The sequence below is a fragment of the Rousettus aegyptiacus genome, unplaced genomic scaffold (assembly GCF_014176215.1).
Source record: "Rousettus aegyptiacus isolate mRouAeg1 unplaced genomic scaffold, mRouAeg1.p scaffold_m13_p_16, whole genome shotgun sequence".
Lineage (NCBI taxonomy): Eukaryota > Metazoa > Chordata > Mammalia > Chiroptera > Pteropodidae > Rousettus > Rousettus aegyptiacus.
In genome coordinates, this window is record NW_023416291.1 from 1,553,500 (window position 1) to 1,580,072 (window position 26,573).

General features: G+C 41.6%; 1 protein-coding gene and 1 pseudogene across 5 annotated transcripts in view; both read left to right on the forward strand.

Moving 5' to 3' along the window:
* USP53 (ubiquitin specific peptidase 53) overlaps positions 1–26,573 on the forward strand; it is a 43,645-nt gene that overhangs the window by 1,669 nt on the left and 15,403 nt on the right. For 2 of the 5 annotated variants that reach the window (XR_004954823.1, XM_016144823.2), the window contains exons 2-12: positions 9,485–10,138; positions 12,723–12,815; positions 16,138–16,272; positions 18,234–18,347; positions 18,427–18,509; positions 20,805–20,910; positions 21,386–21,532; positions 22,295–22,444; positions 23,615–23,777; positions 24,548–24,691; positions 25,928–26,074. Coding sequence is in view for 4 of the 5 variants with exons in the window: in XM_016144823.2 (XP_016000309.2) it covers positions 9,995–10,138; positions 12,723–12,815; positions 16,138–16,272; positions 18,234–18,347; positions 18,427–18,509; positions 20,805–20,910; positions 21,386–21,532; positions 22,295–22,444; positions 23,615–23,777; positions 24,548–24,691; positions 25,928–26,074 (1,426 nt within the window). In the remaining variant the exon portion in view is untranslated. Of the gene's footprint in view, positions 1–9,484; positions 10,139–12,722; positions 12,816–16,137; positions 16,273–16,348; positions 16,759–18,233; positions 18,348–18,426; positions 18,510–20,804; positions 20,911–21,385; positions 21,533–22,294; positions 22,445–23,614; positions 23,778–24,547; positions 24,692–25,927; positions 26,075–26,573 lie in introns of those variants that run through there. The other 3 variants (XM_016144825.2, XM_036233437.1, XM_016144827.2) reach the window with 3 other exon arrangements.
* LOC118612710 lies at positions 23,959–24,090 on the forward strand (annotated as a pseudogene).

A 26,573-nucleotide genomic window follows, 5' to 3' on the forward strand; every position in this document is an offset into this window, starting at 1 on the left:
TAATAATCAATTCATTAATATTATTTTTTTCTAGAAGATACATAAAGTAGTTTTTAAAAAGATAGCTATTTTAATGGGAGAGGGGCACTCTTTTCCACCTAGTTTATTCTTTTCCTTAGGGGGAAAAATCACGAAATTATTACAAAGTTGTTAAGTACTGTGATTCAGGATCATTTTATATTAGTGTCAAATATTCAAAGTGTGTAGAATCAAGAGATACAATTTTGGAATCATTTGGTTTAGCAGTTTTTAGCAGGACAAAGTTAAAACATGAAAACTCTGATCTATTTTAAGGTGATGTACATATTTAAAAGTCAAAATCAGAGTTATTTTCCTTGTTGGAACTGTTTGGAGCTCACTCACTACCATTCTAGAGAGGATGTCGCTTTATTCTACAATTTCCAAAAATATGTTTGAAACCTATAAAGTGATAGATTAAGCTATCCTACCGAGACATTTAGTAACTAAAATACTTAGCACATCTTGTCATTTGACAGCTTTAACCATGAGGTGTTTCTTAACTAGAGACCCTGAAGACAACCTACAGCAAGGTAATTTGTATATTGCATCTGGAAGTGTTTGGAATGCAGAGTGTGCTAAGGGCCCAAAAGATTGTCGGTCTAGCCTCATGTTGCTTACGAGCTCTTGGATTAAGGGAAGAACGTGATAGTTTATATCCTCTTTGGAGAGCTAACTAGAAATTAGAGATGATACAAATGTAGAGTTAGTATATTATTACTCATTTTGTGCAGATGCAATGATTTTGGAAAATTTTGCATTACAGTATATGCCCATAATAGGAGCTACAAATGAAGCAACACATTCTACGACATAAAATTTTCAAAAGTTATTTAAATATTAAATAACTTTACATAAAATCCTGATCTTGACAAGTTATTATGACTTTTATTTTTAATGATAGGAATACTATGTATATAGAATATTTAGACAAAAAGTATATGTTCTTTGCTTTTCCAGGTTAACCTATATCTTCTATCAGGCGTTCTTAAACTGGGATCCATGATTAGAATTGTGTTCTTGTGGTTAGAGAGCTAAATTTTAATGTAATTGGTTTTCTTTGGGATCGTGTGATTTCTTCTTTCTTTTATAGTTCTATGAATTTGATTTTATGCATTTACAGTCATTATTCTGGAGTCCATAGGCTTCATTAGTCTACCAAAGGTATTTATGACTCACACAGAAATGCTACAACCATTGCATCTGATTGATGAATTTTAGTTTTCCATGAGTCACTTCAGAAGAGTTGCTTGTATATTTGTATCTGTAATTTACCAGAAAATAAAATGTTATGCAGCATGAACCATATTTGAATATTTTAGATGTTTTAATGAACAAAATCAGTTATCTGAGTTGTCACTGTATTTTTAAATTAATTTGGAATTATTTACATTAGTCTTCTACTATTTTGTGAATAGTGACCCGTAGAAAACAGTTTGAAGAAATACTCTTCTTTGGAATTTGGAGGTTTTTACTTAACCTTTTGTGCTTTTCCGAGTTAGCAAATTCAGTAAACTTTTATTGACCTATAGTTGTATGCTAGGCACTAGAGATTTGAAAATTAATAAGACAACCTGAACATGGTCAGAAATATGAGTTCTTCCTTTTCTAACTCCCCTCTGGCTGTTTCCAGTCCTCCCCCAACTGCACTGAGTTTCCAGAGGTAGAAGTCTTTTTTCCTCATATTCTCGTCTTTGCAAGGGGCTGCTTCTCTTCTCTTCCCCTCCCCCTTCCTTCTTCCCAGGGACTGCACCACACCTGGAAAGTATTTTCTGGTCCAGTAAAGGACAGTAGCTCACTTCTTCTGTGTGTTACCACTGTACTCTGTACATCCTTTTGTTAGAGATTTATACCGTATTGCTATAGAGGGATGACAGACTGTCTAAGGTCACCTGAAGATGATGATGTGTGAACTGTCATCTTAAGTGCTAGAGAGTAATCGACGGATAGCACGAGGGACTATAATGCACCCGGGAGAGCATTCCCAGGGACCCAGAGGCACGAGGAGAGCAATGGCGAGGTAACATTTTGGGTACTCGGGTTATTTTTTTGCAGCTGGATGCATCATAATGTTATTTATGGATTTAAATTATCATTAAGGAAGTTTATAGTTCCTTTTCTGAAGAGTTGTACGTATGGTAGTCTCCCCTTATCCCTGGTTTACTTTCCATGGTTTCAATTATCCGCGGTCAACCGCAGTCTGAAAATGTTCCATGGAAATTTCCAGAATTAGACAATTCATGAGTTTTAATTGATTGAGCACTGTCCAATGTAGGGTGATGACATCTTGCACCATCCCTCACCATCCCAAGGTGACTTGTCCCATTCTCCAGGCTGAGGCTGCTCTCTGCCCACTCGTCACTAAGTAGCTGTGTGGATTATCACACCGACTGTCGTGGTGTCGCAGAGCCTGTGTTCACATCACCCCCACTTTACTTGCTCATTGCTCCAAAGCACAAGAATAGTGATGCTCGCAATTTGGATACGCCAAAGAGAAGTTGGAAAGTGAAATCTTCCTTCAGGTGGAAGGTAAATTTTCTCAACTTTATAAGGAAAGAGAAACTTCATGTGCAGAGGTTGTTAAGGTCTGCACTAAGAACCAATCTTCTATCTGTGAAATCATGAAGAAGGACATTCTCTGTCCGCCAGACACTTTAGGCTTTGGCGTCTTTAAACTTCTCAGCCTGCCTAGTAAACTCATCCCCTCTTATGGGAGTCCTCTCCATTTTCAGACGAGCAGGCCGTCAGGATCCTGGAAGACTTCTTCTCCAGGATGGCACTGCTGCTTAGGCCTGAGAGCCATCCAGCCTCTGTCAGTGTAGTGCTGACACTGACCTCGCGGCCAGATGGTGGGAGAGTGTCCCGTACCCTTCGTGTCTAGGTCATCTTTGCCAGGACCCTGATTTCAGAGGATTTGTTGGTTGAGGTTTCACTTTATTTCCTGAGTCTCTTGCAGTCAGTGTTTAATGAGGATCTACCATGCATTTTGTCCTGTCCTAGGTGCCAAGGATTCACTTTACAATCTAGGGACGGGGAGGAGATACAATAATAAGCGTGATCAGTCAATTATGTGGTGGTTTAGCGGGTGAAGAATGCCAAGGAAGAAACAGTAGAGCAGGGTAACGCGGAGGTTATGGTGGCGTGCAATTTCAGATAATATAGCTCTTGTTTAGTAGGTGGTTTTTGAGCAAAGCCGTCAGGAAGGGAGCCGGAGGGAGCTCTGTGGGTGTCGGGGACGTGTCTTCCAGGCACGGGAACAGCCAGTGGAGGGCCATAGAGCGGGGAGCTTGCATGGCGTATTCAGGGACCAGGGCGTAGCTGATGGCCCAGGAGCTGGAAGGAGAAAGTAGAGGGAAGTAGTTAGAAATGGGGTTAGGCGTGGGGGGAGGGGCAGGTGTGGCACAGTGAGAGAGATTTGGTCTCTGGACCCATTTCCTATCCCACAGCATCTGAAACCCTTGGACTATCTGGAAGTGTTTTTCTGTGTGTGTGCTGACAGGTGGCTGGGAGTCCTGGGTAGCCTCAGCTTGGGGACTGGTTGCCAGGGGAACCAACCAGTGATTAGAGGAATGGCACTTTCAGCCTCCCCAGGGAGGGAGAGTGGTGGAGGATGGTGGAGTTCATCACCAATGGCCAGTGAGTGACTCAGTCATGCCTGTATAATAAAGCTGCCATAAAACAAATTCTAACCGAAGGCGTTCAGAGAGCTTTGGGTTGGTGAGCACGTGGAGGTGCTGGGTGGGCGACGTGTCTGGAGAGGGCACGGAAGCTCCCTGTCCCTCCCAGGTTACCCTGCACCGTGCATCTCTTCCATCTGGCTGTTCCCGAGTTGTACCCTTCATCATCTGGAATCAGTCAGTAAGCTGTTTTCCTGACTTCTGTGCTGTGCTAGCAAATTAATGGAACCCATGGAGAGTTCGTGGGAACCCCAGCTTACAGGTGGTCGATCAGTACAGGTGACAGCTTGGGACGTGTGGTTGGTCCGAAGTGGGAAGGTGGTCTAAGGGCATGAGCCCCTGACTTGTGGGTTCTGACACTGACTTCAGGTAGATGGTGTCAGAACCGAAGCAAATCGTAAGACGCCCTGCGTCCACGTCGTGTCCCCTGAGAATGGGAGACTCGCCTGGTGTGAGGAGCCCACACACTGGTCTCAGGAGTGGTGTGAGAGTATAGAAGAAAGTTGTTTTATTCTTTGCAGGTGGCATAGGGCCTTACAGACCGTGATGGATACTTTCTGGGTTTTATTCTGGATGTGATAAAGAACCGTTGCAGGTTTTGAGCGGAGGAATACCATTGCGATTTAATTTTAGAGGGACCTCTTTGTGGAGGCTTGAGGATTGGCCGCAGGCGGTACGGGCAGAAGCGAGGGGCAGGAGGCGGTCCTAGCGATCCGGGCCTGATGACGGCCGCGGTGGGAGTTGGTTCCATTCTGACTGGAGCGTGTGAGGAGGAGGAGTCAAAGATGATACCGAGATGTGGGCTCTGAGCGAATGAAGGATGAAGTTCCCATGAGCTGCGATGGGGAAGAGGTGTCGTCAAGCAGGAGTTCAGTCTGGGGCGAAGAACCGTGAGAGTGTGCCGTCTTTGGTGTGCTTCTCTTCTGGGGGGCAGATCTCAAAGCCGATTGCCACAGCCATGGTCTCTAGTGCCCGTTCTCTGTATTCTGGGTACCCACACCCTCGTCCTTCTCTGGTTACTGCGGAGACTAGCATGTAGGAAGAAGCCACAGGAAATAGTGTGGGATGCAAAGAAATAGAGTAAAAAAGGTACAAAACATTGAAAATTCCTTAGTTTGCTGTTTCTGCTGGTGGTGGGAGAGTATTTCCTTGTCACCTTAAATTAATCTTATGAAAGTTGTTTCGTAAATTTCATTTCGCGCATTTTCTGGTACAGTCTTCCAGTTCCTCCGTGTGCTGAGTGGCACTGGTTTTATCAGCGGGCCTCTAGTCTTCAGTTATGTGGCCCTTACTGTAATCCTTCCTTGCATATCATTTTTGTTTTAATTTCATATTTGTATATATATATATAGATATACACAGAACTTACATAGTACATAAATGCGATCAGCACGCCTATAACTGCTGTTTTTAGTGCAGGATTTTCCCCACTTTCATTTTCCAGCTGGACCGTGTGTTCCATTTGAGGTAGATATACACGCGCTGCTCCTTGCTCTAATGCTCATAGAAGGCACATGTATTTTCACACATATATTATTTTACCAAAATAGGATCATATTATATTTCTGCATTTTACCTTTGTCACTCAAAAACACCCTGTTATATTATGTCCCTATTAATGGGCATTTATTTTGTTTACTTCCTTATTCATTGTACCTACCCAATTTATGTTAATAAAGTAATACTTTCATTTTGAGGGCATAGATTTTCAGTATTGGGTTTCTTTTAGATTGAAGTGAGTTTCCTTTTTATTTTAATAGTCGTTGCCGGGTTGATAGAATATTGCCATAGGGTATTATAATGTAATTATATTTCCTATTAGTCAACGATAAAGGAAAGTACCTCTTCCTGTTGATCCCCACCGACAGTGTTCTAAGATTTTGCCAGAGTCGCTCTTGATCTCTCTGCTGGAATGGCTCTGTGTTGGGCTGTGTCCAGCTTCTCCGTGGACTGTGCACAGGCGGCTCCGCTCGCTCCCTGAGGCCCGGCCAGTGCGAGGGTCGGAGAGCTCGTCGTCTGAGATGCGTATGTGTAACGAGCCCAGCGAGGAACCCGCTAAGCAAGGACGACACACACACAAGTAGTTGCCAGAACGTCACACGAGTGTAATCATACCAGATCCTGATGGATTTCGGTCCTAGCGGACCCCCCGGCGGTGCTGGCGGGGACAAGACACGTATTAAATGGTGGCTGGTCACTGCTGGCTCGGATGCTGTCGGTCTGCTAGGGTCGATCAGCCAGGGTCGATCAGCGGAGCCTCCTCTTCAGAGCAGAGCAGTCAGGGACCAAGAGACGGAGGAGCGCAGTCCCGGGAGGACAGGAGCACGCTCTCCGAGTCTGCATGAGAGTCCCTTTTGCTTCATACTCTATGGCGACGTCTTCGGTGTCTTGTCAACCAGCCGCACGGTGTCTGTTCATCTTACACACTTCGGGCAGCTAAGACATTTTTTGTAGATTTGTATTATCTGGGTCATATACACACAGACCACTGTAACAGTAACAACAGGGAAAAATACAACTTTTAAATTTTTATACCACACACACACACACACACACACACACACACACTCATATTATGTTTGTCACTCGTAACAGGCTGTCGAGTTTCTCCCACCCCCAAGCGGGGTGACCGTCCGGGAGAACCAGAGCAGTCAGCGTGCAGTCGCTGCACTGGTCTGTGTGCCTTAGTACAGCGAAAGGACATGAGGTCAGCGACAAACGGCGAGGATCACCGGGAGGAGTCCGGTGGGAACCAGCTGGCAGTAGTTTCCTCCAGTGGAGTCGTGTGGGACACAGTCATTGCTTCAGCAGCGTGTCGTTATGACATATGTCACACGTCTGTCAGGAAGCTCGTTTAGAGACTCAGTGCTTTAGGTTTTTATCAGGGGTGATCACATAGACATGGTCTGCCTAGGACATAACAAAATTCCAGACTTCCTGAGGAAAGCAGGTGTTTGGGATAAGCCGCATTGTTTGCATAGTTTAGGTGCAGTGACTAACCTTAGCAGTTATTGGGATCCTCCCAGAACCCCAAGTTCTAGAGGCTAATACTTTGAAAGCAGAGTTTTCTAAGGATAGCGTCTGTGGGCTGCTGGGTTGTCTTTTCTTTTCCTTTTTTTTCTTTTTTTAAGTAGCTTCATTGAAATATAACTCATATACCAAACGATTCACTCATTTGAAGTGTACAATGCAGTAGTTTTTAGTAGAGTCATAGAAATGTACATCCATCACCACAATTTGAGAACATCTTCATCACGTCCGAAAGGATCCTCGTACCGTCTAGCCGTCACTCCCTACCCGCTGCCCATGCCACTTCCCGAACCTAAAGAACCACCGATCACTCTGTAGGTTCCCCTGCTCTAGACATTTCGCAAAGTGGCATCATTTAATATGTGGCCTGCTGTGACTGGCTTCTTTCTCTTAGCAGAGGTTGTCAGTGTTCATGTTGCAGTGCGGATAAGTTCTCCATCTTTGTGGCTGAATAACATTCCATTGTGTGAACACATGTGCGTGCATGTGTGTGCGCGCACACACACACACACACCCATGTTTTGTTTATCCACTCATTACTGGATCGACATTTGGGTTTTTTCCACCTTTCAGCTGTGACGAGTGCTGCTGTGTTAGCTCCTTTCTGCACTCTCCCAAATATTTATCGAAGGAATTGGCAGAATTATATTCGCATTCTTGGAATAAACCCAACTTGGTTATTCTTGTCAGTAGCACACTTTTAGATTTCATCCATGTCTCTTAACTGTTTGAAAATATTTAAATTACCCCCTTCCTTTTCCCTTTCTAATGTTTTGTAGAATTTCTTGACCTGAGTTAACCACTTGTTAATATGATCGTTCTATTCATTTTGCTGGCTAGATCATTTTTTTTTCATCTCAGCAGTTTTTTGAAATGTGCCTGTGTCGACGTGGCGGGTGCTCACTTAGCTTCCGTCTGTGTGCCCTGTGGTCTGCTCGCTCTGTGCCCTGGCACAGGGGGTCCAGGCAGTTGCCTTTCTTTCATAGAGTCTGGACTCTGCAGGTCTGCGTCCCTTTTTCCTGAGAGCACCAAGTTATAAACTGGCAGTGTTTACATGAGAAGGTGACAGCGCTGGCAATGATCAGTGTCTCTTCCGATGTTTTCAGGGAGCCGGGGTGGGGATGTAGGGGCTTGGTTTGGGGAGATGCAGCTCGAGAGCTGGTTCCAGGGGAGCTTCCTGTTGCCTCACCTGGGTGCATGGTCTTTCCTGGCCTCGCTCTCCTCTGTCCTGTCTGTGGCGTCTGGGTGAGGGCGGAGCACATGGGGGCCTCGCAGGCACCTGTACGGTTCCCGCTTCCCAGGCTGGCTCTGCTCTGGTGCTGTGACGCCCCTGTACCCTCCCACTGGCACTGGGGTGGCCACAGAGCCTTCCCAGAGCACCTTGGGGACCGGAACAGCTCACAGCCGTAAAGGGCTTTCCCAGCCTGGGACAGGGGCTCCTCCCTCAGCTGCTGGCCCCCTCCCACCCCAACAGCCAGTTACCGAGGTGTCCCAGAGGCCCTCCCTGTTTCTCAGGGGACTGTTTGTTGCGTTGTGTCATCTCGAGTTGTGTCGGAGCGGGGAGCAGGAGCACACGCTGCTCTGATGTCTTGCGCAGGACGGGAATCCAGTGTTTTAAAGTCCTGAGCTCGTTGAGGGTCGGGCCGTTTCCTGTGTCTTCTTGGCGCGGCTTGTGCACATGTGGCGCCTAGTAAATGGTAGGTGGGAGGGTCTCACTCCAAAGGGTGTTTCCATTAAAAATATGAATCTACCGCCAGTACGAACGCCACGAAGTCACGGCTACATGTATTAAAATACTGAATTTGTATGAAGGGCTTTGAGATCATTTAGATTGCTGTAGAGGAGGTTGCAACCCGTAGAGTTAAAATAAAAAGAAGAAAACAACTAACTGATGTAGTGTTTTAAATTCTGGAAACATCTAAGCTACGGTAACCAGGGCTAGTAGTGTCACCCCCATTTTATAGAGGATGAAGCTGTGAGTCAGGGAGGATGTGGATTCGTCTTAAGACCATTGAAATCTTGAAGTGGGTATTGGTTTTTTCACAATTAAATTTTGTTTGACAGTGTTTGGGAAGTTTAACCTTTTCGATTTACATTAAAAACTGAAAATTCTTATTTTATACTAGATTTCATTAGTTTTAAAATGACGTAGCATGATAATACCTACAGAATATTTTGAAAAATAGCGCCGCGTTACACCATACTGTATATTATGCAAATTCCATCCCCTTTAAAAGTGGAACCAAAGATTCTCTGTCACTTGACTTGTGGTCAGTGTGCAAAAATATCATGTTTTTTATTTTTTTTCTAACTTCTAGTCGATATACAATATGATAGTAGCTTCAGGAGTGAACACAGTGATTAGACATAGGCCTCATGACTGATCGCCACGTTAAGTCTGGGACCTCGCTGCCACCACACAAAGTTGCTGTGATGTTGCCGACTGTATTCCTTCTGCTGCACGTTGCTTCCCTGGGACTCATTTATGACTGGAAGTTTTGCCTCTGGATCCCTGCACCTTCGGGCGTCCCCCCTACTCCCGTCTCTCAGGCAACCGTTAGTTTGTTTTCTGTAGTGTTTGATGTGACATTGATGTTTCAACAATTTTTAATGGTGAACCGTTTTCATTGTCATATTTTAGAATGTTAGTTCTAATCATTTCATGATTATATATTAAGTATTTTAAATATATATTCAATATTTGGGATTTTCTTGATTAGTCTTTACCTTTATTTAAACATTTCTTTTCTTCCTTGTAGGTTTGCTTTGAGGTTACATGGATATGAAATATGGAGTCACCTTTGGCAACTTCACCCAGGAAAGGGAGAGCCTTCTTCCTCATTAAGAGCCCGTAAGGACAGCAGTGACCAAAGGAGTCATGCCAGATGCCAACACTCCATCAAGACGAATGACTTATGTTTTAAAGAAAATGATGTATTCATTGACATTTTTACCAGTTTAAAAAAATCTTTTTCATTTTAAACTATACAGCTCTCTTATAAATTGAACACATGTAAAGATCTTTGAGGCTTTGTTTAAGATAGCTTTCTGTTTTAGCTTTCAAACTTAATGTTTACGTACCCTGTTTTGACTTCACAAAGTCCTCGAAATTTACAGCATCAGGAAGGATATGAACTTGGAAACTTACATTATAATAGACTGCAGTGACTTTAAGTGGACAGACAATTCAAGATATCATCCAACTTATCATCAGAAACTTCACATAAGTACATGATTCTTAGCTTTAATGCAAACGAAGTTGCTTGAAAATGGCGTGGGTAAAGTTCCTGCGGAAACCCGGGGGCAATCTTGGAAAAGTCTATCAGCCGGGGAGCATGCTGTCCCTGGCCCCCACCAAAGGCCTGTTGAACGAGCCGGGACAAAACAGCTGCTTTCTCAACAGCGCTGTCCAGGTGAGACCACGAGGCGAGTTCTTGCTGCGCTTCAAAAAGTGCTGTTCGGGAAATTCCTTTCTTTAATGCTGCTTTCACTCATAAATTAAGAATAAAGTTAGTGTTGACTTTTATGGGTGGCAAAATATTTTGGCTAGGCATTTTGGTTTTTATAACAAATGGAAATGGTTTTTTCAACAGAATCATATATTACTATGATATAAAAATATAGCGATTTAAAATACTTAATAAATTGACTGTTTCTAAAATACATAAAATAATTTTTTTTGAATCAGCTAATGTACACCTCCAACACACACACACACACACACACACACACACACACACACTTTTTTTTTTTTTTTTCAATTTAAAGAAATCCAGTAGAAACCAGAGATAACAGAAGAAGAAACAAGCCATTTGGGTGAAATGAGAATGCAGTTTTTAGTCAGTCTCAGCATTTGAACTTCCTTCGCCCCTGACTGTGACCTAAATCGCCTCTGTGGAATCATAATTGGGACTCCACTGTTCTCCAAACTGAAGGGTTAATCCAGTTTGCTTCAATCCTTGTTGAAATTCTAGTAATTAGCAAGTATGTATCAACCTGCTTTTCTGTCTTAGATAAATGTCTTTTCTTACTAAGACATAGTTTTTACTGAGCAGTTCTGGATTTTGTAGGATCCTGTGGCCTTCACACCATTGCTAAAAATGAGGATGATTGAGAATACTGGGATTTCCTATTGACCGCAGACTATACCATAGAAAAATTTATTTAAAATAAAACCACTTTTCACATAGTTTTTGATGCTTTTTTTTCTCTTAAATCTGAGTAGAAAGAAATATTGGTTAATTAACTTATTTGATAAATGAGCAATCTAGAATGTGTCAGTCAGGTGTCTTTTGTTCTCAGTTGCCTTCGGTCGGGGACAATTTTGAAAGTTCTGTAACTCGCCCACGGAAAGAGAAGCAATTGGCACTAGGAAAGCATTAATTGTAATTTACGTTGGGACTCTCACATGGCAGTCACCGTTCTGTTCCTGGCTGGAAGATCCCACTGGCGTTAAGTGCCATGAAATGCAGGAAAATATTTAGGTACAGGGAACTATCAGACACCGAAAGACTGGGCATCGATGCTTTTGACTGAATGAGGCCGCGAGAAAGGGCTTCTCGCATTTCTAGTCTTTTCCTGTTACTTGTTTTTTGTTTTGTTTTGTTTTTTTTACATTTCCTTCTTTCTGTCCTTTTCTTTAGCTCCCAAATTCTGTGTATAGTTCAGGGAGATGAAAAGCATATTCTACAAGAGAAAATTCTGAGTAAGGCCCTTACATTACATGGTAAGGACAGTGGAGCCGTGCTCCCATGGGAAGATTGTTTTTAGGGATGGACGTTCCACAGATGTCACCGTGAAGGTCGTCCGCGCTTACCCACGTGGTCGCCCTTCCTGCGCATCTCCCTCACACCACCCAGCTTGCTGCCTGGCCCTGCGGCTCTCTCTTCTAGCATGCATTACTTCCAGTGAAAAACTATTGTCATTCTTATATGTGTTCCTCTGCATGTTAATGTATCCTTTTTTTGGCCTGGCTGGTTTTACGATTTTTCTCTTTCCCTGGTTTAAAGTGGTTTGGTTATGTTGCGCTTTGACATAGTTCTTTTCATGTTTCTTGCATTTGGCTTACCGAGGGTTTATAATTACAATCAAATCAGAAACTCTCTGACCACTGTTTCTTTAAATTTTTCTGTCTCTCTGCTCCTGGGGGGGCCTCCACTCTCAGACATAGTTGGTTGTCATAATAATCATTATAGCAACAAAGAGCAGCTGGCATCCATTGCATGCCAGTTATGCTCCAAACACTGTACATATTATCTCTTATTTATCCTCACAAGAACTCTGTGAGGCAGCCACAGTGATCCTCATTATAGAGATACCAGAGTTTCAGAATGATTTTCAGTACTGGACTGATTTATTTAAACGATTACAGTCTTTTTTATTTATTTTATTTTTGTCTTTTAGTAGCAAATGATGAATGGGTAATTGCAGCAAAAATATTCAGTTTATTTCTTAACTACCGCGTCTTACCATTCTCTATCCCTTACCACGCAGGTGTCCCCTTTCATTCAGTGTGGAGTGACCACACAGGCCTCTGCTCACCCTTTTTTTTTTTATTTGCCACTACATACTGACCCCTATTTGGTACACCCTGGTTTTCAACTCCATTTATATTTCCTTTCTAAATTTCAGTTATTTCCAAGTATTATAATCACTTCCTCTTTCAGGGCTCTGCCAAGTCTTCCATTCAGCATCCCATGTTTCCTGTTCCTATAAAATCCTTCACTGAGGAATTCACTGTTTGTTTCTCTGGGCCTGTCATGATTTTTACACGTGAATCAGTGGGATATTTTCTGAATCCGTCTTTTATCTGTGCACTACATGTATATAGAAGTTTTATACTTGCTGTTATTTTTAGTGGTCATCTGTGTCCGATTTATGTCCAAGAGACTGAAAGAACTTATTAGCCTGCTGCAGTTGTAAAAACATTTAAATCTCTTTTATCACAGTGAGAAAAATCTTACTGTATTTCTTTCTTCACATCCCACTCTTTTTTAGGTTTTATGGCAGTTGGATATATTCCGAAGAAGCTTGCGGGTTCTGACTGGACATGTTTGTCAAGGCGACGCCTGCATATTTTGTGCACTGAAGGTAACCTTTTACTAGTTCTGAAAAATTAGTATTAATTGTCTCTCCAAAAATTTAATTTTATTTGATCGTTTGGTCTGTTTGACACATTTGGTTAGCTTATTTGTAATTAAAGTTCATCGTCAAGCAATCCATAGTTTCGAAGGTGAATGCTTAAAGTATGCCTTATTGAGGTTTATGTTTTCATTTTTCACCTTTATATAAGGACAGTTAAAACTAATATGCTAAATAATATATAATTGTTTGGAACGTCACATTTTTCATTATTTTGAAATAATTATTTAACAAATGTTTTGACCTATGACTAAATACTGGGCATTGCTGTAGTCACTGAGGATATAGCAGTGAAAAAAATGATAAAACCCCCTGTATTCATGGAGCGTATATTCTTTAGGGGGGAGAAAATAAGCAAAATAGAACTGTTAGATGGTTAATAATTAGGAAAGGGAGAGGGAATGGAATAGAGCTGAGCAGCCAGGAAGCCTCGCTGAGAAAGTGACATTTAAGTCACGACCTGGAAAAGGTGGCCGAGCGGACGAGGGCGTCAGGCGAGCAGGGCAGTGGCAAGTGCAGAGGCCCAAGGTGGCGGGCATCTGTCTGACGTGGTCAGAGAAACCTGGGTGCAGAAGCGTCTGGGCCCGGGCCAGGGTGGTGGGAGGTGGGGCCAGCAGCGAGGCGAGTCGCGATGATTAGGAACATGTCCGCGGGTTCTTCTGCACTCTTCCTGCCACACTAGTCGCCGAATCTCGGCCGGCTTCCGTAATCGTTTCCATCCAGTACAATGCTGCAGAAGTGAGGCCGCGCACATCTGAGGCGAGGTTAATCAGGAACCGCGGCAATGCTTCCACCTGGCTGTCTCTCGGGTGGTCATTCTTGGGCGTGAGCTGCCATGCCGTGGGGAGGCCAGGCTGGCCACGGCTGCAGCCGAGGTCCCACCAACAGGCATCGCCAGCGGCCAGCATCAGCTGCTGGATGTCAGTGAGCGACCTTCAGACAACCCAAGGTCCCAGATGCCTCCAAGCAGAGCAGAGTCGAGCTGCAGATTTGTGATCAGAGTAACCGTTATTTGCAGTAACTGAATTTCAGGGTGCTTTGTCATGGAGTAAGAAATAACCGGAGCAGGAGTCCAGATCATGTCGGGCCTTCTTGGCCTCGGTGAGGCCCTTGGCTTTTTCTCATGAGTGATGCGGGAGGCCGGGATAGTTTTGAGTGGAGGAGTGATGCGATCTATTTTAACTGGTATGCTGTTCGGACTAGAGCTCTATGGCGGCTTGGTTGGGAACAAGTAGAAGAGAAACGGAGGCAGAAACAGGGAATCCAATTTATATTAGCATCTCATTTGTGTCATTGAATTCTTAGGCAATTTAAAGATTTTATTAACACATTTTCAGAGATAAACATTTCCTTCTTTTACTTTGCTGAATATTCTTAATACATACAGACAGAGGGGAAAAAAGCCATTTTCATGCTTTATTTTGATTTATGTTCCTAAAAGGACTTTGAATAAATTTGCATGCATTTTCTTTTCTAGGACATGGCAAAATAGGGTTATTGTTACAGTATCACACTTTGTTTACTCTGCAGGAAACTTTGACTGTTTTGTCCAGTTGTAGAAACTAGTATACATTTCTTAGCCCAAATCTTTCATAACCTTACACAGTCATCTGCCTCTTCCCCCTGCTTGCCTTCCCCACTCCACACACACACACGCACACACACGCACACACACTCACACTGCACTTCAGCCAGACTGGCCTCCTTGCAGTTTCTCAGATCTGGCTTCCATCTCTGAGTGTTTTCCTTGCTACTGCTTTTGTCTAGAATGCTTTTCTTCCAAATGTCCTCATGGCTTATTTCCTTTATGCCTTTCCTCAAATGTTATTTCTCATCAATGAGGCCTTCCTGGACTACCGTAGGTCAGGGCTGAACTCCCTCCCTCTCTGCTACCGCCACCAGCCTCCCTGTCCCTTTTGCATTCCGACACACGACTTATGTGGTTACTCGTTTGCCTTCTCCTCAGTGCTGCAGCTGGAGTGTCTGCTCCGGGAAGGCAGTGCGGAGCAGGGCCGCGCATACACTAGGCAAGCAGAAAACAGACGGGTGCCAAATGAGTGAGTGGCAGCCTAGTGCAGGATGAATACTTTAGACACTACCTGAAAGTTAATTGCTTAAATAAGAAATGACATCTAACAATATCTTTCGTTTTTTTTTAGTATTTGTAATTATAGCTAAAAAATTCTAGGTCTGGATACCTAGTAGAATTTGGGATCTTTATTTTTAAATCAGATTTATAAATTAAATTTTCTTACAGTAGTGGGACAGATTTTTAAAATGTTTTCATAGCCTACCATAGGTTAATCTTAAAAAAAAAAATTGTTTTCTGAAATGACATATCCCTTGAGCTAATTAATACAGATCTTAATATGACCAGCCCTTATTTGATAAGTTGTTGCTGAAAACCACCTTTTTCACTTACTTTCTGCCACTTAAGTGATTGTCATAAAACTGAAACTTATTGAAGTTATTTTTGTATAAATTCAATAAGGAAAATAGAAAAACACATTAATACTTGTGATTACAGGTATTAATGTGTTTTTCTATTTTCCTTATTGAATTTATACAATGATGTTTCCACTGTTTCTTAGGCTTAGGTTAGAAATCTCTAAGTGAGGAAAACTGATAACTTGGGAAAAATAGTTTTTAAAAATAAAAGTAATCTTTTCCCTGTGCGTTTTTTTTCTTATAAAATGTACATTTTTCATTTTCTACAAGCAAATTTAATAATAGTGAGAAATTGACTTTCCATTGCAGTTGGCTAATTTTTTGTCATTTTTTGAGGTTTACTTAAGAAACAAAGATTCGAAAAGTTCATTTAGACTATTTTAGCTTTTTGTTAAGAGTAGCAAACTTCCACTAATTTTTGTGTAATTAGGTGTTTATTTTGGTTAACGTAATTTTAATTCCTATAGTGTACTTTTAGATTTAAAGCAACGTATCTCAAAACTCTACCTTAAACCTGCATCAAGATCAGCTAGGGAACATTTTGAAAATGGGCCTCACCCACCTCCGGCTGACTCTAGACGGGGCGGGAGCTCAGAACGCCATGTGTTTGGGGCTCACGCAGGCTGACCTCGGACCGGGAGGCCGGCGCAGCCCCACGTGACCGATACGCGTCATTAGGTTTTGTCTGGAATTTTGGAGCGAAAGGCCTTTGTGTTGGCTTCCCAGGGCAGTGTTCCGAGTTTCCCCCTGTCGCGATGAAATCGCGCAGGCAGGTGCGAGTGCAGCCGCCGGGCGACGCTCACGCGCGCCTGTCCTTTCGCAGACCATGTTCGCGCAGTTCCAGCACAGCCGGGAGAAGGCCCTGCCCTCGGACAACGTGCGGCACGCGCTGGCCGAGAGCTTCCGCGACGAGCAGCGCTTCCAGCTGGGCCTCATGGACGACGCTGCCGAGTGCTTCGTAAGGCCCCGCGGCGCCGCGCCCCGCACGGCCGGCGTGCGCTCCCGCACCGGTGCTCGCTGGGAGACGGCCGCGCCGGGCGCCGGACCGTGGGAAGCGGCCGCCGGCCTTCCGTGCGCCGCCGGTTTTCATGATTCGCGCTGCTCCAGTTTTTATCGAGTGTTAGGCTCCTAGGATGTTTCAGGGTTTACCTGTTGGAGCGGAGGGCTTGTTCCTTGAATTCCATCATTTGTGTTAGGTTGAGCCCCCTAGGGCACCGTGTGCACGCTCGCAGCACTGGCACCCCTCGTACACGCGGGGCGCTGGCCGGGGTCAAGGGGGTCTCGGTGGGCAGCAGCTCTGACACACACCTCCTTCCAGGTAGAGTCCCTGACCGAGGGTGCTGCCCTGAGACTCACCACCACACTGATAAGCGGAGCATTGCTTTGATCGGTGACGGACCTCATACCCCTTCTCAAATATTCATGTTGCTTAACTAGTAAGATAGTAAGTAACTGGTAATGCACTGCGGCAGTACAGACGCCACCTGCGTTTCAGATGCCGCCGTTCCTTCTCGTGGGCTTGCATCTACTCCGCAGAGTCGTAAATTCACCAGAAACCCTTTCAGGGCGTGCCGTGCCCTTTCCCTGTCACCACTGGCCCCTGCTAGGCCTCTCCTCTCAGCACGGTCTGAGCCTCCTTGCTGTGCCCGTTCAGCCTTTTCTCCTGTAGTCTGGTGTTTAACGGCCACCAGGATAATATAGTTTTCTTCAGATTAATGCTCGATCCTCAGATATTTCTGTGATTCGAATCCAGACTCTCTTTTGGCCTCTGTGGCCCTTAGAATTAAACCCCAACTTATCTCTTCCTCCCCAAATTTTCCCTCCTAGTGAGACGTTTACATTCTGTTCCTCAAACATATCTTTAAGCCTGGTTTCTAAAGCCTTTGCTTATGCTCCTGAAATATTCAGAACTTTTCTAATCTATCATTTGCTGAGGTTCAGCCTAAGTCACACACCTACTAGATAATGACCAATCAAAGCACCCCAATCAGTTCTCTTAATTTCTGTAGAATTTGCTGTTTGTAGAATTTGTTTAGTGTTTATATGTTGTTGCTGCTTTTTAATGAGACAGATGGAAAGCACACTCCCCGTGTTGATTAAAATGTGTCAAAACTGCAGACAGTGGTGACATGTGCTTTTCACATTTCTCATGTTTATAGTTGGCCCATTACTTAAAACATAAATAAACGTATTTGGCACAATACCGAACTTTATAGTTTTACTTTCACTTAAATGTACTAATACCTCATAGAATAACTCATGGACTATCTAGAAATCCAGACTTAAATAATTAAATGCCCTGGGACAGAAGAGGAGGAAGTTAGCTAATCAAAAGAATCCATTTTTAAGCTTTTGTAAAAAGAGGATAATTTGATAAAGAAATAAATACCCCTTGTTGACCTGTATGACAAACCTGAGTTTTCATATGAAGTTTGTTACAGAGCAGAATCCGTGCATTTAGGTGTTAGTGCAGGTATTATTATTGATATTTACCGATATTTTGATGTAAGTTGTATAGACTATCCAGATAATCCAAGTAGGAATTTTTTAAAAAATTAACTGCTTTTTCTCATTATTAGAATGCTGGAAACATAGGGAACTGTGTTTCTAATATTAAATTCTAGGCATCAGCCGTCATGAGTTCATTTTTGAAAGGGCTTTTTAAATCTTTAAAGTCATACATTATAATATTTCTCATTAAATTTTTAAAAAGCTAATGCTACAAAAAGTGAACAATTGAACATTTGAAATATCGATTGAAGATGAAAACTGAAAAGCCAACAGTATATGTGTCTCTCCTAAATTTAACACAATGGAAATCTCTGAAAGATTTTTAAGTTTGTAAAGTTAAAAAGAGTTGTATTTTGAAGTGTCCTCTGCCAGTTTCATAACCCATTTCTCTTCTGATTTTTAAATTAGGAAAATATATTGGAGAGGATTCATTTTCACATAGTGCCGAGCAGAGACTCAGACATGTGCACCTCTAAATCCTGTATCACTCACCAGAAGTTTGCTATGACTCTGTATGAACAGGTGAGGCGGCCTCGCTCTCTTGTTAGATATTATCTTCCTGTTTCGTAACCGAGAAATTGAACACGTGTTTTTGCCGTAGTGCGTGTGTCGTAGCTGTGGAGCGTCATCAGACCCCCTGCCTTTCACAGAGTTTGTGCGGTACATTTCGACAACAGCCCTGTGGTAAGAACCTACCAAAGCGCCTTTTTCAAGGAGTCAATGACACATTGAGGCACACTGAGGGAGCATTTATTTTCTAAAACCATAGCATACAGGAACGTCTGCTCACTGTCTGGGACTGTCAGATACGCCACCATCAGAGGGACTAAGTGGTGTTTGTCTCAGTTGAGTATTTCCGAGTTAGTCAGATACATATACCACTTAGTGACAGGTACAAAATATTGGTCAAAATTATACCTGTATTTATAGCAACTTTTGGAACTGTGAAGGAGAGCTTAAAATGACAAGCTCAGTGGTAATTGGCGCTGCTCAAGACCTCATTTGTGCTGAGAGGTTAACTTTGTAGGGGCCATATCTCCTGTCAGCCCCACCATATCTCTTTGCGGTGATAGAAGCTAGGGTCGGCAGGAAAGAAAGAAAAAAGTAAGCCCGTTAGTCTTATCGTATATATAAGGCCTCAACATTCACCTGACGTAAAAACGTGCCGTGCCTGCCTGCCTCCTGCCCACTGCCCATGGAACATGAACTAGTTAGGGATCCAAAAATGATCCTTAGGCTTTGCGTTATAAGAATTGTTGGAACACTTTCCATCAGGTATTAGAGAGTACAGATGTTTGATTTTGGTAGACCCTGAATAAGATCATTAATGTTTGCAGATGTTTTACTATAAAAGGAAAACATGGGTCAAACTCAATGAGGCTGCGTCAGTACAGCAGTTAGTTACTGAGTGCTCCTGTGTTTTTATCATTGTGCAGTGAATATTTTGTGCTCATCCATTTCATTAGATTATTAAATTTCGTTTTTTTGGATATAGCACATTATTTCTTAAAGATTATTGAAGAATAACAATTAGGTTATTTGGGAGTGTTTTGTTTCTTATGTAAACAGATTTGGGGAACATGATTTAGAGAAAGGTTACCTAAAGGTCTGTTAATGGTAGGCTTTTTTTTTTTTTTCCACTTTGTATGGAAAGTAGGATGGTGTTATAACAAGGAGAGACTGCTCAAATTGGGAACTGTTAAACCTGTCCACTTTGAGGCTCTTGTGCAAACCGACAGGACTCTGCAGCAGCCTGAGACGTGAGGGTTGGAGTCCATCAGCCTCTCCCTGGCCACACCGCAGACTCCAAGAGCCCAGGCTTTGCATTCTAATATTCCCTCTCTTTTTATTGGTTTTTAGTATTGAATACCAATTACTGAATACTTACTATGTTCCAGCCTTTACATAAACTGCCACTTTTAGCAAAAACACTGTGTTTTTTTTTTTTTTTTGATTAAGGAATAGATTTAATGAGGTTCATCTGGTAAATAGACAAATTAATATTGAAACCCAAGTCTGGTTTCATTTCAAATTCATTATTTGTCTGATCAGCCACTACTCTGATGCTGTTAATATTGTAAAACTATTATGCACAGTTTGAATGAGGCTGTCAGCTTTGGTACTTTCTAGTATACTTGTGAAGGGCTTTAGAAGAATGGGTACTTTTGGTTGTTATTGAATATTGTGTATTTAAACCATTGAACTGTAAAATATATCCACCTCTAGGGCAGTTATATTAAATAGAACCAGAGCATCTCAAACGGAATCTAGTAAGGATATTGAGCTTCCAGTACATTTCTTTTTGGAAATGTTTAAATAGTTGTTTAAAGATTCTCAGTACCTTGATACGTAAGAATTTGAATCTAGGAGAGGTGGAATAAAGAGAGTGGCCCAGGCTCCCATGAACTGGTCAGCATTCACCACGGAGCAGGGGGCGCAGCCTGGTCGCAGGAGCTTTGGTTATGGCTTCTGCATTAATCGGCAAAGGGCCCTGTTCTTTGCTAAAAATGATAACTTTGTTTTCGGAAGCATTAGGCCAGACAGGAGGCCTTTCCTGTAATTCATTTCTTGTTAGGCCCACGTTTAAACTCAAGTCCCTTAGTAATTTGTGAAATAATTTAAGTAATAATGTAAGAGAAATGTTTGCCTTAGAACTGCCTTTGGATGGAGCATCTTATCCCATGCATGTAGTCTCAAACAGTGGTATAGTTTTGTGTCATTTTAGTTTGTTCTTGACCTAATTTTTTTAGCACATACCTGGCATATTTCATGCTGTTTTACTTTATGGAAATTTATGGTTACTTTTTTTAGACAAAAATAATGCTTTAAGACAGAAAAAGTGATTATATGTATCCATATTGATAAAGTAGTATTTTTCATTCATAACGTATCAGATCTTTTGTAAATTTATAGGCCAGATTTGGAACTGCTTTTTTTTTTTTTTTTTTTTTTTTTTTTTTTTTTTTTTTTTTTTTGTAGCAATGAAGTTGAAAAAATGATGGAGAGGCATGAACGTTTTAAGCCTGAAATGTTTGCAGAATTGCTGCAGGCAGCAAATACAACTGATGACTACAGAAAATGCCCTGTAAGTATAATTTGGAGAATATTAGGATACTTCAGAGTTTGTAAATTTGAAAATAGACATTCAGAAATTACTATGGACATATTAACTAGATGTGGAATTAATTTTAAAAATTTAAAGTTCTGAAATCCATCATTTGACTAAAGACAAAATTAGTTTCTTTTTTTTAAAGTAAACACTGCAAATGGTATCCATTCTTTTCTCATGTAATATTAATAATGACTTCAGTGGTTCTATTTATGAATTCTTGTTTTAACAGATATACAAACATACCAAAGTACTTTGATTTAAAATAAACTTCCTGTTTAATCAGTGATTAAAACAATTAGGTCATTAGAAAGAAGTCCAGTTTAGTATGCTGAATAAAGACATTTCCAATACACATTAAGACTGTTATTACACAGTACAAACTGCAGGAGGCCCCCTGTGGTCTATCTGTTTCGACAGTTTTAAAGCTCGCCTTTTTATTTTTATTTAGAGTAACTGTGGCCAAAAAATAAAAATCCGCCGTGTTTTAATGAATTGCCCAGAGATCGTCACGATCGGCTTGGTCTGGGACTCCGAGCATTCCGACCTGACGGACGACGTCGTTCGCCACCTGGCCACGCACCTGCATCTGCCCGGGGTACCGCAGCTCTCTCCCCCCGCCCCCTGTGTCTGCACTCCTCTAGACCGCCTTCTCCGACCCCGATGCCCTTCACTCGCAGAACTAAACTGCCTCTCTGAAGGGCATCGTGTTCGGATGTAGCTCTGGTGGTGGTAGCTGGATCAGACTAACTGGAATGCCTGTCTCGCATCGGCTAGGGGCAGCTCTCAGTCAGAAACCGTCTGTCTTGTGCTGGGTGGATCTCATGTCGCTCTAGAATGATGAGGACGGGACACGTGTTGTGCATGTGATATGATTAGAAATATAAACATTAGCCCGGGAAGGGTTAAGAGTTAAAATTCATCTACAGCGCTGATCTCTCGATATGCCTATTACCATCTTAATAGATTTCGAATTGGTTTACGTTACAATTAAACTTTTAGGCAGTATTTTTAATGTATATTCAAATACGTGATTCAGTCACGAATTTTCAGAAAATGTGTGGTTTACCTCACAGTTTGAGTTTTGTATGTAAAATGTCAGTTCTGCGTTATTGGAGATACCGTATCACTGAACTAAATTGCAGTGCGTTCCGTTTGTCGGACTTGATGGTCCTTGTGGCCTGGTCAAGAGGAGCAATTCTCTTAGCAGGGCGTTGGCAGTGCAGTGGAGTCTTCACGCGGTGTAATACCGAACCGGGGGCGTGTGCATGCGAGATAGTTTTTAGAGTCAAGTACCTCAAATTATTATTTTTCATTTTTTAAAAGATTCAGTATTAAATGTACATTGTTTTTTAAACAGCTTTTTTATAGGGTTACTGATGAAAATGCCAAAAATAGTGAACTTCACCTTGTCGGCATGATCTGCTACACCAGCCGACATTATTGTGCCTTTGCGTTTCATACCAAGAGTTCCAAATGGGTATTTTTTGATGATGCAAATGTGAAAGAGGTAAGGACACTTTCACAAACTGGAAAACTGTAGTTTTACTGTTTCAGAATAAATGATATAATGCTATATAATGAAATGATAAAATACAGATGTAATTGTATAAAATAATTACTATATACAAATACTTATAATAGTAGCATCATTAAGTTCACATTTCCTTTTAGTGATTCTTGAAATCTGGTTTACTTGAATGCTAACTCTCAGCCAGTCCATTTCTAGAATAATAAAAAGGTGACTGACAGATGTTGGTATACAAATGTGTAACTGTCAAGGATCCACATGGAGTCCATTTGTTTGATGCGTAGTTGCTATATGTATTATTTCTTTTTGGATGATTCACAGTTGCTTTGTATAATAAGTACCAAAAATCTTTTTTTAATGACCGTTTTCAAATTGTGTGGTATTTGGAATTAGATGTATATATTATATCTTTTAATAAATAATTTACTAAAATTATAACATCTAGAAAACTAGTGGATAGTAGTTCTTAATAGGGAACATGTCTCACAGTCCTCTTCAGAGCTTGTTAATAATGTATATGCCTGAACTCTGGAATTGTTGATTTAATGGTACAGGGGACAGGCATCTGAATTTTTTATAGAGGTCTACAGGGGATTCAGACTTAGCCACAGTTAGAAACTCTTGATGTCATTTATACTGTTCTTAGGCTTATTGGCTTTGAGAATCATTATTAAGCAGTAAACTGAATTAAAAAAATAAGTTATTTCATGTTATAAGCAGGTGAGGTCCCATTCCATTTACTTTCATTTTAATATATGGTGAAAGATCAGTTATCAGCACTACTATTTACTAGGTCAATAAAAATTCAAGTATGTGGTAATTATTGGACTTCTGACTCCACCCATGAAGGATTAAAAATTAGAATGCCAAATAGATGAAAGAACTTTTTAAAACATTGGACAGCAGGCAGTCAAACCAAAAAAAGTGTCTAATTTTGCCCATTAATTTTTAATGATAGCGTTTAAAAATTTTTATTTAGACTAGTTATTAAAGAAAATAAAATTAATCATGTAATATGATGAACAGTTGAACTAGTTTCTGAGTGTCTTGAAATTTTTTGACATGCAGGTTAATTAAATCTCTGCCTATTCATGAAACACAGTGATTACAGGTTTGGTTTTGTTTCATTCACTGTCGTTTTTTTAAAAGGTTGGAACCAGGTGGAAAGATGTGGTCTCCAAGTGCATCCGGTGCCACTTCCAGCCCCTGCTTCTGTTTTACGCAAACCCCGAGGGCACAGCAGTTTCTACCGAAGATGCTCTCAGGCAGGTCATCAACTGGTCCCATTACAAATCCGGTGCAGAAAATATGGGTAATTCTTTTTTTAAAAGTTCTTTCTAATGTTTTTTTTCTGTAATTAAGGCCACACTAGAAGTACTATCAAATACCAAATATAAAATGAATGTTGAGGATAAGTTCAAGTTTAGTTTCCTTAAGGTGGAGTTCAGGAAAATTCTAGTACTTGGAGTTGATCTTTATAAAGAAACCTTCCCATCAGCGGCCATGCCACCCTGAACAAGCCCGAACCCGTCTGATCTGGGAAGCTAAGCAGGGAAGCTCAGCAGGGTCGGGCCTGGTTAGTACTTGGATGGGAGACCACCTAGGAAGACCAGGTGCTGAAGGTGTTAAAAAATAAAATAAAAAACAAGGAATTATAAGCTGACAAGGTCTTTGCAATCTGTGAGGTCAACTAATGGGGTTGCCTGGGCTAAAAAAAAAAAGTAAAAAAAAAACCCCCAAAACTAAAAGTTTTAAAAAAATAATAAAGAAATCTTTTCTCACCTGTGGCTTCAGGGCCCACCTGCCGCTGTGGTCGCGCAGGCACAGGAGGGGACTCGGGGCTGGCCGTGCTTTTCAGTGGTAGAGATTGAGATTGAAAGGGAGTTCGTGCACTGGGAAAGTGCAGGGCAATGAGGCCATTCTCAGTGCCCTACAGAGCACGGAGAAATCCTTAGAGCATGTCAGAGCTTGAGTTTTCAAGTCATTTCGTCCACAGCATTAAAAATGTCTGAAAAAATGATTCGGACAGTACTTCTGCCTGAAAGGGGTCCTAAATGACACATTTTTGTTTGCCTTTTTAAGGATGTGTAAAGCCCTCAATTTATAATTCAAAAGAAAATGGATTTGTTGATCTGACAAAACAGAGAGAAAATCAGAAATTTCAAACAGATAACATTTCATCGTTTAGTCGGAGCCATATTCAAACAAGTAGTGGTAGAGGACCAGGTATGTGTTTAAATTGTCGCTTTTACATTGTCCCTGAGTAGTCAAGCCTCCTCCCCTCTTCACTCACTAAATCTGCGATTCCTGGTGAGGACCCCACAAAAGGGCGGTGCATGACTCGCTGTCGTGGCCATGAAGGGGCAAGAATAAGCAGGTAACGAAATCGCGTCTTTGATGCACTCGTTTTTCTGAGACACGTAGTTTTATCTTAACTGTTCGCCTCCGCCCAGGTTTGAGTTTCTCCATGTGCTTTGAGCTGGAGTGGGCTAGAGGCGATCTGAACTGTTACCGAAAACTCCGCGATGTGCCCTTCCCTTCAAGATGTTAGTTATTAACTTGGAGCGGAAGAACACGAGTTAACAATTTGGCTCATATGCCAAGATTAAATTTACCATTAGTGAATGCAAGTTGTACAAAGTTACTATTGTAATTTATTCTTAGTGTCCTTTTTATTCAACTCTCTCTTCTTATCATTCCACTTTTAATTTTCACAAACCGGGTTTGTGACTCAAAATCAATGGGGTGGATGTTCAAGGTGATTTTGTAAGTAACTTTTAAATAAATTAATGCAATAATGTCTAACCACAAAAATAACCCATAATCAAGGGTGATAAGATTCAGAATTAATCAACAAAGAACTACAAGAAGTGCTTTTAAAAATTCTTACTGGAACTATGCCTTTTCCCTCTTAAGTGTGGGTACTCTTAGATTAAGCCATTATCTCTTTTGTAAAATATACTTGCTTTTAAGCCCAGGAGCTCTGCAGATGTTAAAGAATGCAAACACAGGAACCAGACAGCTTGAGTCTGTAATCCTGGTTAGATATTACAAGTGAATTCGGACAAGTTTTTAACTTCCGTTTCTTGACCCAAAATGGAGACATGAGTTGTACTCGCCTCCAAGAGTTAAATGAGCTGAGACGTTTGGAACAGCGCCTGACACACACAACGAGCCAGTTACCTTGAGCCCTTCGGAGTGCAGTGGGAGGTCTCTGTCCCCTCTGCGCTCGCGTTGGAGCCGTACAGGGAATTTTAGAAGACGACTTGCATCTCCAGTGTCGGGGTTATCAATCCATTGGCTTTTTTTTTAGTTAAGCATTAAAACGAGTTCATTGTGTACTTTAATGTACATTTTGTTTTTAATATTTGTGTCTTAGATAGTTTATGCAGTTTAATTTGTACTTTCATTGAACGATTAGAAAAATGAGCCACATCGTTATGAGAGTGGTTTCTTTTACAGTTAAGTCAAGTCACAGCGATCAAAGGGAGAAAATAAAAGATATTTCCAGAGAATGTGCTCTAAAGGCCATCGAACAGAAAAACTTACTTTGCTCACAAAGAAAAGATTTGGAGAGGGGACAGAGGAGAGACTTGGGTCGACAGAGAGGTAAGTGAAGAGCTCGTAGCATCCATTTGACAAGGGACAACTAAAACCTTATTTTAAAACTAAATTTTATAGCTTTAAGATAATTTAGTATTATTTAGAATATTTTTGTGTATTTGTATGACATGTATCTTAAATATAATTTCTTTAATATACTTTTTAAGTTTATAAATGTAAATTTATCCTTGTTTTTATTAAATTCTAGCCTGGAATTTTTTTTTTTTTTTGCTCTTTTAACTTTTAATTATAAATTCACCCATGTGGTATGTTCCAAAAATGAGGAAGGTCACAAAATTAAGTGAAAAAAAGCTGCTTTTCCTTCACCCCGCGACCTCCCTCTGGTGCCCTGTTCGTCGTAGCTTGTTCTGAGCCTGTCTCACTCCTCGTGGTCTCGTGCTTTTTTCTCCGTGGACGTACCGGAGCATGACCGAGACGGCCGGACTCGAGGGGCCGACCGAAGGCTCTCGTGGCGCTCTCTCACAGCGAGCTCTGTGCGCTGTGC